This window comes from Brienomyrus brachyistius, chromosome 20, assembly GCF_023856365.1.
Source record: "Brienomyrus brachyistius isolate T26 chromosome 20, BBRACH_0.4, whole genome shotgun sequence".
Classification (NCBI taxonomy): Eukaryota; Metazoa; Chordata; class Actinopteri; order Osteoglossiformes; family Mormyridae; genus Brienomyrus; species Brienomyrus brachyistius.
Window position 1 is genome coordinate 7691561 of NC_064552.1, and position 12576 is coordinate 7704136.

General features: G+C 39.0%; 1 protein-coding gene across 2 annotated transcripts in view; it reads left to right on the plus strand.

Annotated features, from left to right (window-relative positions):
* The window catches only part of LOC125715883 (adenosine kinase-like), a 124372-nt gene extending 117647 nt beyond the window's left edge, over nucleotides 1-6725 (plus strand). For both annotated transcript variants that reach the window (XM_048987920.1, XM_048987921.1), the window contains exons 10-11: nucleotides 4819-4905; nucleotides 6254-6725. In XM_048987920.1, the coding sequence (XP_048843877.1) occupies nucleotides 4819-4905; nucleotides 6254-6378 (212 nt within the window). In that variant the 3' untranslated portion in view covers nucleotides 6379-6725. The remainder of the gene's footprint in view (nucleotides 1-4818; nucleotides 4906-6253) is intronic.
* The last annotated feature ends 5851 nt before the right edge of the window (nucleotides 6726-12576 follow it).

Genomic DNA, 12576 nt, shown 5'->3' on the forward strand with positions numbered 1-12576 from the left:
AGCATTACAACGAAGCCTGCGAATCGACTCAATAGTCTTTGACAAGGCTTCTGTTTTTACTTTTCAAAAGACATGGAATTTTCCTCTGATAGTGTTTCCATCATTTTCTCACACTCCCTGTGTTTCATCCTATTTCACAACAACCTTGCTGACAGATGTCATATTAATCAGTCACACGTTCCTCAATCTCAGCGATATCGATGGTGGGGGGGGGAGAGACTATGATGAAGGAGCAGAATGGATGTCAACTCGTTAACTTGGATTCCTTGCCAAGAAAATGGCTCTTCTTCTTCTTCTTTGGCCCAAAACCAAGTTAAACATTCCAGTACATTATCGTTTCATTACTGACACACAATAAAGCGTTCATCTCCAAACTTCAGAAAGCTTAATTATAGGCTTCTACCGTAGAACCCTATTGACACATTCATAGTTTAGAATTAACTTGCTGTAGAAAAAAACATTCAGGTAACTCGAGTAATGTTATTATGTAGAGCTTAAATTATGTAAGTCAGCCTAATTTTTTACCTGAAACGCCATACTAAACCCTGCTTCCAGGTTTTAAGGATTTTAACGTTCATAAAATTAGTAACTGCAAAATACCTTATTTAATTAATAAAGTGTGGAAGTTATTCTTTGTAAGTATGCCAGTAACCATCGGGTAGAATGCCATTCGAGCAAGCTCCTGCCATCCTTTTCTTTGCTAGTTGTGTGAAAGAACTAAATGACTTTATTTTACTTGATTGTTACCTTTTCCTGATCTTTGAAGGGTCAACGGGGAAAACTCTCATTTAAGTGGAGTTGGAGCTTGTAAAACAGGGGCAATAAAGCTAAAAGCAACTAAAACAACTCGAGCTGATGTTTACAGACACGCCACAGGCCTGTAACAACAAAAACGCAAGGCCTGGCAGAAAATTTTTCATTACCCTCCCCGTTCCTTACCAAAAGCTGTGCCAGTGGGCTCTTTGTGTTTTACATTAACAGAAAATTGGTCTTGGACCAGTCAAGGTTTTTGACTGGTGCTGACTTTCTGTGTCGAATCTAATCATCTTCCTCCAGCAGCAAAGTTATACATAAAAGCTTGTTTGATGTGAGCTACAGTGCTGGTAACAGCTGCACGGGGACAGTAGGCTCAGTGTGGCATTGGAAATATACAATTTTTTATTTTTTTTATATGATATTTTAAATATTGTGTTTCTCCAGTTTGACCTCTTGATATGTTCACTGATATGTTCGTTCACTTTTGGGAATTTCCCAGAAACTACAGCTTGCCTTTTAGCCTAAATATGAATGATCTGTTTTATTTTCCGCCTTACATTTAAAATCTGTTACTTTCTTTTGTGCACTAAAATATAATTCATTCTCCCCTTGGGTACTTAAGAGACTTCTGAACATTATTTGACAGTCAGATGCTTCGAAAGTGCACACATTGTCCCAAGTCAGCTCTGCTCATTTCACACACTCTCCCGATATTATCATATCAATTGATGCAGCTTGTATGAGACAAAGAAGGGTTATGGGAACCACCAAGAGCATCATGCACCATTAAACATTAAAGCCATCGACACGAACGCTTAGAAACTCGCTCTTGTCAACCTGCCTTCTGCTGTTTGTTTTGCTTCATCACGGATTCGAAAATATGAAACATTTCCCCCCAGCGAAGGTTTTAAGGTTTTTTTTTTTTTTTTTTTTTTTTAAAGCTTTTTAAATATTTGTTACACGCTCATGAATGCGTAGCTCTGAGGCTATTTGCGTCTTTGGCATTTTGTCGCAATTTAAGTGCCTCCTTTGTTGTGGATTGTCGTGCTCCATTAAAAGTACGTTAGACTTTCATGTTTACGAATTAATTCTCACTCGCGCATTACCGATGTGATACTGTGCGTTCCGTACCCCTTCGTCTGGTCGTAATGACTCACCGAGGCCCAGTCACCTGGGGCCATGGACCGTGGCTAGGAGCTCAGACCCAGGGCCGGCTGAGAGAGACCAGTCAGGAAGGCTCATTATGCTCCGTTTCCGCCAGCTCTTTAAAGCCCAGCTGAGCACTCTGCGGTTTGCCAGTGTTGGACCTGCAATTACGCTGCCATGGTTTCCACCGGCACCACAAACCCAAACTCCTCCCAAGAATGAGGTGGGAAAGGAGCAGAGCATTTTATCGCCGCAAATTGAAGAACATCTAAATGCATTATGTACATCTGCGTGGCTGTATATATATATGATGTATCTTGAGGCCTATAAGGTGTCTTATACGTTGCATACATGGCGTAGATACATTAGCAGAGCGTCTCACTGGTGGCTGGGCAGATAGCAGTGCTTATCCCCCTGCACCGGGCCTGCACTCTAGCTCGCATGGCAGTTAGATTGTTGGGTTACTTGTGCCGAGAGATGCGATGTTCCTTCATCACAGCGGTAGCTGTCCTGCGCAGAGCTGCGTGAGACGTGGTGTGACAAATAACCATCGCGGGAATGAACACTGTCTGTCCTTGATGTTGTCTGGCACATATGAGGAGGCCTTGTGCCTTGTCGATGTCTGAATAAGACAATTGGTGTGTGTGTGTGTGTGTGTGTGTGTGTGTGTGTGCGTGTGTGCGTGTGCGTGCGTGCGTGCGTGTGGCACCCCTTTTGGTTTGGTTTATTGGCAAAATAATCATATTGACCAAATAAGTATATTTTAAATCACATTGATATGAAACAGAAACATGAAATGAATTAGTGAGTTACTACATTTTTCCAGCTCAGATCCAACGACAGGAATATTTATGATATACTTTCCAAAAACTTCATGCAATGAAATATTTCATTTTGACTTTCCCCTGCAATCCTCTTTAAGCCCTTATTAGTTGAAAACAACCCTGCCTGTTGGAAGTACACAATTTCAGTACTCGTTGCTGCTTAAAATTATTACATAGTGACAGTGAATTATGTCTATTTCAGCCCCTGCACAACACCATCATGATGGGATCCTTATTATATTGCAAGTGATTAATTAGTACAACATGAGCATTCTAGTAAGAAATCTTTTAAATTGCGCCCCAATTCATAATTTTAATCTCTAAATGCAGAATAACTCACAAAGTCTGAATTGCTCTTACCGTAATTTACATGTAAGATTTGCTATTAATCATTTCAAGAGGGAGGTAGGCTTCCATGCTTCATCTACAACAATAATTAAGTAGAGTCATTTTGCTGATAATTAGCTATTTCTGAAAGGATCTGTGTTTAATGTAATTAATTATCAAAGCAACAATCAACTGCTTCATTGAGGGGAAAATGTTCTCCACAAATAAGCACATTTGTGTCTGATTGCTTGCTTTGCCTCACGTTGGTCATTCCACATTTTTTAACTGGTGGTCTTCGTAAAATCCCCAATTGGCCTGGACTGGACTTGGTAGTAACAGAACTGTTCTTTTATAGAATATTTAGATAGTTTCCAGCTAAAACAATGCATAGCGTTGTTTTGGTGTGACTTTTAATGAATATAATCTCTTTCTCTGATTCATAACCCCGGTTTTTTTCACCTGCGGTAGAGCATGGTGTGTCCACCCATGTGGCTTGAAGCTGGGGTTCAGTAACGCACATTACAGGTTACCCAGCCAGATGCAGTCGGCCGGTGCTGACTGGTGCATCTGTCATTGTTGGCAATCTGTAAAACCTATAGGCACCTGACAAGTCTGTGGGATGTTCGTATCACCCTCGCCCACTGAAACCGAAGAGCAGAGATTGTCGAATGTTGAAAAATCTGAATTATTTATTTTTTAAATGTAGTGTCAAGGTGGGCACCATACCAGTGTTAGCAGAATACTGGGATAGAATCCTTCATATTAATTCATAATTGCTGAAACGTCTTAGGGAAGTGCAACAAATGGCCTTGCCTATTTGACATTCCACCGAGTTAAAACATAACAAAGCAGTTTCTTGGTTTTCATACTAGAACACACATTCATATTCTGTACCAGTTAATTTTTTTCTTATGTGTATAGAAGTAATCTTTAAGCAAATCCCATGAACTGTATTATTAGGACGGTAAGTAAATTGTGGATTTTTTTCCCGTCTCCTAGCTAGCTAACTAGTTCCCCTCAGTCATTTCCAGCAACGCTCAGTCAAGGTTGGCAGGTAACACTGCAGAGACATTAAACGTTTAAAGAGTGTTCCAGGTGTAACTGTAATCAAAGATCTGGGGGCACTCAATTAGGATCTCCACTCTGATAAATGAATGTCTCATTACATCATAATAGATTATAACTAGGTGTTTTAGGAATAAAGCTGTCGCCCATACCATTTTGAATAATCAGTCTCAGGACAGTAAGTACTTCAGTTAAAAAGACAATCCTCTGACCCCTCATCAACTGTGGTAAAAAATTTAGTAATATTATGATGTCAATCAGAAGATGTTAAAAAAGATTTGTGAAATTTTTGCCATTTATGCTTCCAGTGCCAGTCTTTAAATCACATATCTACACCACTGATCTGGAGTTCTTTGAAGATCTTTTTTTCTGTTCGATCCCAAGTGGTTAATTTCAAGTTGTTCTGTTCCTCCTGTCATCTAGTAGTTTTTTTCAGTCATTTGTAACACCAGAATGTCAAGTATCTCTAATTTTAAATTCTGTTTCCAAGGACAGTCGGAATGAAGAAACTGTCAGATAATTGCTGCATACACAAGAAAATTGTACTACCACAGAATTTTCTATTTAATGTTCTCTCTCTGTATACACTCTGACTTTTTGTGCTGTATGTTTTTTATGGAACTTGCTCAAATTCAATCTCGGAGATCCTGTCAGATTTTCATGTACTGTTTGCTGAGTCTTTTTTGCTGTCTGTTCCCAGGTGATAAGGTGATAACTTTTCCTGTCTTGGACATTGATCAGAGTGACATTGTGGACACTAATGGAGCTGGAGACGCATTTGTGGGAGGTACGGTATGTTCCAGAGCAGCCATCATATACTAGCAATGGGAAGTGTTAAGAAACTACAGAATAAATTTCAGAAGTAATCTTTTAGGAACTTCTCAAACAGGATGCTGAAAAAATAAAGACCAGATCAACAGAAAGACATGCCAAACACCCAACATGATAATAAGTCTAGCTGCATTGCTTGGGTAAACATATGATGTGGCACAAATCAATGTAAAATAAATACTTTCCACCAAACACTTATCACAATTAGCAGCTGTGAAGAGACTGTAAGCAGATATCTCCAAACAGGCACCTTCTATATAACATTAGCTAAATGCTTTGAAAGAAACACACACCTCCAGGAGATACTTTTCCGTAGCCAGCAGATCTTCTCCACCTAACTGCTAGGTTTCAGTTTCGGTTTCACACCCTTCCTCGCTGTCATTATGAAAATTTGGATTTCTACGTGTCGGAAAAAGGAGGGCCGCGTTAGCACTATGCTACATAGCATTTGCGTTTTTTTTTTCTCTTTTGCAAATTGAAATGTTTGAATTAATGTGAGGAAAGTAACCGCATTAATCTGATCATTAGCTTTCGGGGAAACGTAATTGACGTAACTGATACGGATTGTGTGGGGCTGGTAACCAGCCGAATTCATAACAACGAGTAAAAGTTGATGGTAATGGGTGGGGAGAGCGGTAATAGGGTTTAATTTTCTATAGTTTCATCATTTGATAACATGCATTAATTATTTCACAAGCTATGCAGTGCTGATGAGTCTTCCTGTCACAGTCTATCAGACTCATTAGCTGGTCTTGAAAATAAAATTATTGACGTTTACAGTGTTTGACACAGCTCCTTATCCCCTGCAGTTTCATATAATAATCTTATCAGTGCACCTCTTGCCGAGCTCTGCTGCTTCAAGGGCTGGGAGGTGATTTGTTGCCACATTTTTTTTTAGTAGCTGTTTCAGGAAAACCAAGACATCCTAATAAAGCTGTAAGCATGTTTTCTCAAACATAGTATTGATTTTTCTCCTTCTCCTTTCTGAGGGAGGTTGGAAGCCCTGTGCTTTGTAGTGTCAGAAAACGAATTTGCCGCCTGTTACTTATTTATTTTTTATTTTGGTGGCAAAACTGCAAACCGACGGGGCCTGGGGTATCTCGGGCTTGGGTCCGGCGTGTTGATTTGCTTGCCTACCGCTAGAATATTTTTACATTACGGGAATATAGTTTACTGCATTTTAACAGGCCTTGGAAATATGTCATGTAAATCGATAGTTCCACAAATAAAAGTCCAGTGGGAGCTCTCTACTTAATATTTGTGTCCATTCTGTCACATATATACCTGCTTCAATTTTGCTCTAGGTTTCCTGTCCGAACTTGTCCAGTGCCAGCCTCTGGAGCAGTGTATCCGGGCCGCACACTACGCAGCCAATATCATCATCAGGAGGGCGGGGTGCACGTTCCCTGAAAAGCCAGACTTCCACTGATGTCCAGCCTTTGTTGTATGGGACTATTGCTTTTCTCACTTGTTTTTTTTTTTTTTTTTTTTTAATGGTTGCCTCTATATGCTTCCCCTGCTATCTGCATCGAGCATTCTGCAACTCTGTGTTCAGTCTGTCCTGTTTCAGGCGCTCCATGTGGTTGATGTCGTGCAAATGCCTCTAGCTTCACGAATCCATATTGTAAAGAGACATTAGCTGTGACCGAAATGTGCTCGTTTACTTGTATTTTTTCATTATGATTCCACAGTGCCAAATGATTCGACTTTTTCCACATAAACTGGAAGTTCACACGTGTTCTTAAGGCTGATAAATTAAAAAGAACAAAATTTTAACTCAGTGACTCTTCATGCTTCACTGCAATATTTGACTTTTCTACCAGTGTCCATCAGATCAATGCATAATTCATACCACATTTGGGGGTGGGGGTGGAATCACACAGCCATGATGTGTTGAACTGGTTCTTAAGGCACAAACACGGGATGCATGCACGTGAATGGTCCCGATTATTTAAAGGGTCCTCAAACATAGTTTTGTATTCAAACCAGGATTTCCCTCATGTATTACATTCTTTTTGAACAATATGCCATCTTATACTGGGAAAAAAAAATTAAAAAATTAGACTAATGGTAACCAAATGGGCTGTTTACTTTCATGATTTAATGCAAGTAGTCTGCAGAAAAGCCTTTTGCAAAAAGGTAATGAGTATCGTCCCCGCATACAGTGCAGGCCGCTTAGTGCGCTCATTAGTAGGAGGGGGTCCTGACTGGTGCCCCAGTGCTGCCCGGTAATCTCCCCATGACTCTGCAGGGCCTCTGACTGGATGCTGCATGTTCCTGGATTTCAATTGCATGCCCGCAGGAGGTCGTTTTTCTCAGTTATGGGATTAGTGGTTGCTCTTCATGGTGATCATTAGAGAGACCTGAAAATTAGGCTGATCCTTTATCCCCAACTGCGCGGTCGGTGTATGGTACGGCTGCCATTGGCAGACATCGATCAGAGGGAGGCTGGAAGCTGGCCCTACCCCGCCTGCTCAGAAAGAAGACACCAGCCCCCATTCCCTCTCCAAATGTAATATAGACCCCAGTGTCCAACCGCACAGTACACATCTTCCTGTTTATGGGATGCCTTTCCCACTCATTTATAATTAGCATTCATTTGCCCTGTGGTTCAGAGACATATTTGGGTAACACTTTACTTGACAGCACACAAATAATGCAGCTTTATGCTATTACTCATGTATTAATTATACAAACTAGGAACCACACTAAGTCTTATATACTGATCTGATCTTAATTGATTGTTAATGAATCGCGATGCATGTTTTATCTCAAGCAGTTACTATATTTGTTACTATGTTAATTCTGTAAACCTTTGTGAACTATTGAAGGAACGAATAGCTATAATTAAATACTGTTTTCATGTTTGGTCATCATTAATGAATCATGATGCATCCTTTATCCCAAGCAGTTACTGAATGTTACTATATCTGTTCATTCTGTTTATCTTTATAAACTACTGAAGGAAGTACTCATGAACTACTGAAGGAACTAATGAATGACACAAGTGAAATACTGATCTCATTTATGTTTATCATTACTGAACCGTGACACATCGTTTATCTCAAGTAGTGACTATACTTGTTCATGATGTGTACTTCAGTAGTAACTGAGTTATTACTAAGTAATTGTGCCCCATCACGTAAAGTGTTACCCATATTTGAATGGTAATTCAAAATACTAATATTTCCTTGTGTATATATTACGCCACACACAAATCATTGCCAAGGAAACATGATATTTATGACAATTCTAGTCTTAGAGCTTTTTAAACAGAACATGCCATAATTCAAAGCACACTTGTGGCCCGCGCCATTTAACTACTAAACAAAAACAAATTTAAATAATTTATTATTAGCATTATGCTAATTAAACTTTGTGTGAATTTGAAAGTTGGGGGATGTAATTAACAACTTGTTTGGGTCTTTTTTCCAGCAGTGTTTTTAAGGTTTCTCACAGATGCATTTTGAAAAGGGCCACATTGCTGATTGGACCGGATCACACTCCATGACAGCTGGTTCATTCGCTACTCAAGGTGACAGATGGCAAAACACAAACACAAAAAAGATGGAGCCATGATTAAGTACAGAGAGTGTTTACAGTCACGTAGAATTGGGCACGTTTTTCACAAAATTTCGTTATAGAAGAATAGATATTTTTGCTTGAAGTTAAACTGTGAATCATTTTCATTATTATTTTTGCAAAAGGGACACAACTAATTAGTGACTGACGGAATTTTTCCTCATTTTGTTTTTTCTGGAAATTCAGTTTTGGATTTGTCTTATTAAATTTGATCACAATTGTTAGTGTCCTCTTGGAACTGTTTTAGATATTTGGTGTAGAAGAGCAGGTTGTTGCCTTATGCTTTGGTTCAGTGACTAAATGTCCAGTCGCATAAACTTGAGAATGACAGACTGCTTTTGGCTTTTGGTCCTCGACCAGCATCTCTTCCCTGAGCAGGAAGCAAGGTGAGTGCAAATTTTGGCTATGGTTTGCCCCTAGATGGGTGCTGGTGTTCTAAGCACCAGCATGGCAGTTGGCAGAAGGGGGAACTGGGGGAGGAGGGAAGACTGGGTGATGAGCCTGATTATCCTGGGATTGGTGCAGTCATGGAGGACCTGGCCAGACCCATGTTAAAGAGCCTTATCTGCATAATGAAGACACAGGCCTGTTTTGTCACTGTTTTTCTTTACTTGGCATTGGGAGTTTCTTTTTTAAGTGAAAATCGCTGTGTTTAACACACGACGTATAAAGAAGTTCTCTAATTTTTCATCATGTTCTGCAAATTTTTATTGGTTTCATATGCGGTGACATAAGATCAAAAAGGAACAGGCTGGTGTGGTTGATAAGGATTCACACGGCTTTGAATTTAATTAGTTCTGCTAAAAGCATCAAAGCAATTTTGACATTAAGTAGTAAATCAGCAGTAGCATTAAAAGAAGATGTAATATACATTTCTCCTGACAGAAAATACCACTGTGAGAACAGTGTGATCAATTAACAGCAACAAATGTCAAACTTAATGAATTTATACACTCAAGAGTCTGTTACCTTTAACATTTAACATTTTTCTCAATTTTTACAAAAAGGGTGCTGCTTTTGGAACACAGAGTCAAGTTCAGATTGTCCTGCTGCTGGATTCGAATGATTTCCATTATCAGTGTTTGTATCATAGTGATGGTTTGATTATTCTTTGAACTGGTATGAAGCACTTATGTATAAACCTCAAATTTAACATTCTAACATTTTTCAGGTTTTGTGTATTGTGGAACTTTGGAGATGTTGTTATAACAGATTTGTATTGGTTATTAAGCTCCATTCTGTGTAATTAACATCATTTTGGGAAATAAATATCCAAGTAGAATTTCAAGTTGACCTCATCAGTTAGTCCGTGTTACTAAACAGTAGATAGTGATACAGCCACTGGTACAGTACAGTGCCTATTTGTAACCAAAACTAATAGATCAACCAATTCAGGCTTTAAAAAAATATATCTTATAATCCAGAACTGTTGGAAAGCCCATTTATTTAAAATTTTGTAAATAATCACCGAAATTTCTGAAACTTCATAGGCATATATATATAAACATATATATATATATAAAGAGAAACAGTCATCATTACGCAAAGACTAAAAGTTTTTCATCAGAAAATATGCATGGAATTCATTATCACAAAACTATGTTCAGGCGATTTTTTTGGAGTTTAATTTACAGAATTTTCAGCTGCTTAGGTAGGTCAGCAACAGGAGCAATAAATTAGCCGTTCAAATTGGAAGTCAAGTGCAATGATTTACTATCACAATAAGGATTCTCTTTAATTATGCTTTACCATAATTTGAAGGTGGTGATATTAATATACTTTGGGGCTTCTAGTTCATCTTGTTCTGAACACTCTAAGCATAAAAATAGGGCAGTGTTGTACGCTATTTAACTTATATATTCCCAAAATATGAATACACATATTTTTAATTATTAATAATGTTTAAATTTCGTACCATTGCACATTCCCAATAGATCCAAGTCCCTCTGGAGTGAGTATAACAGAAATAATCCCCCCCCCCCCCCCACCATCCACCCCCCCATGCTTACAGTTTAACGTTTACCTTGGAATGTAGGTGTGATGTAAATCAAAGAGCGTTTTCCCTGTTCCTGACAGTCTATTATAAGGCTGTATAGATTATGCTTAAAATAGCACGCTGTTCTTAAAGGACACGTAAATCTCACCCTTTATTGTTGTAATTAAAAAAATCCTTATCCTTAAAACAACTGCATCGCCTTAAACGCATGCATTTGTCACTATAAAGAGACTGTCCTCTTGAATCTTAAATTATTCTTTGTTTCTTCCGATCATTTAAACCTGCCAAAAATACTTGTTTATTGCATTACTTGTAATAAAATGCGCACGGATACTGCTCTAAATGTAATCTTTATTCGAAACCAGTATAGGTATTTTTAACATATTTCCCCTCATTAAAATCATCTGTATCATTTTTTTCTGATACTTATATGGTTCTGGAGATTTCAGATCTTGGCGCTACCTGTCTCTGCGTCTCATCAATATATTAGTTATTTATTTTTTCCACCCAGCAACGTTTCACGGTGGTCTCCTCACTGGGAAAAAAATATATAATTTCCCTATGATCACCCTATGAGTACATATAGCGGCAAGACTTGGCTGCAAACATTTGAGATAGAGTGAAGAAGGGGGAGGGTACTACTTTGTCACAGGCTGCTATGTAGATTAACCTTTCAATTAGCTAGCTAGCTAGTTGTTATCAGGTCTATTCTGCCTGAGCGCGAGCTGTCGCGTGCGTTCCTTTATTAAATACAACAAAGTCTTGGGATTGATTTCCTTCCTGTAATTATTCCTCATCGCTTCAATTACTGCGTTTGCGAAGAGGAGAGAAGAAACCTCGAGAAAAAAAAAAAAACTTGAAAAGGTAACAAGCTAGCAAGCAGCAATGTTAGCTGCAGGCATTTTCTTGTTGTGGCTTCTTTTTTTTTGTCTTGCATTTAAATAGAGCCGATCGTTGTTGCTGGACCGATATTTAAGGAATACCTAAACGTTTAGGCGTCGGAAATAATTGCATTTGGGTTCAAAATTAAACCGCGCTGCAAAAGACATTTTGTAACGTGAAATAACTATCGAGGCAGCAAATAGCGTGATGATCGCTGGATATTCCGTCGGATTACTGGCATTTTCTTTCTTTTTTTTCCGCTAATACTGTCATTAGAATTTTCGGATATGGAAAGTTGGGTGAACATGTTTAAATCTACATTTCGCAGTGTTGTTACTCACTTAGATTCCTCGGGGTCGTCTCGCTAAGTTACCTTAATGCACAATGCGTGCAGCTACCCAACTATTATTTTGTAGGAGTGTGATGTAACGGCAAAGCCAACACAGACATGCAGGCTGTCTTGGTCGGCTAACAAAATACTATACGGGAGAAAGAATACCGCTAGCTCGCTAAACAGCTATGTGTCTACGTTTTGCAACTGTGTAATTATCCAAGAAGACTATGTACTTGGATAACTGCTTTCATACGTGTTCCTGAACAGAATGTGACACGACCAGTTTTACTGCTCGGCGGCAACTTTATAAAAATAATTTAAAGAAACGATTCAACAGACTCGTGAAATAAACGATGGAAGTAAATTGTACGTTGCTAACTAGTTAGCTTCCCCGGTGTCAACCAATCCTTTCGAGGAGGAGTTTGTTGAAAGGTGGAGTACTGCCTGGTGCTGCTCTATTTGCCAAATCATTGACCCTTCAAAACATAACCGCTTAGATTTGCTCGGCGCCTATGCATTCGGGCGATTATTAAGTATTTGGAGGAAATCTCATACGGATCTAGCGTCCTTTAACATGGGAAAGATGCAGGGGGTCTTGGTGGTATGGGATGTGACTGGCGCTTGGTAATAATAATTGCTAAGTAGTTACCTTAAAAGGCGGGGCAATTGAATATCAGTAGCAGGTCGAAATAGCCAATAAACTCTTTTTAAGGGGGAGCGAGAGCCTGTTTTCGATGATTGACGTGCTCTTTATCAAATCAGAAATCGAATTTTTCTTCCTTTACAACCAATAATAAAGTTGCGAGGGAGGGCGCATCACGGTGAAGGTAAGG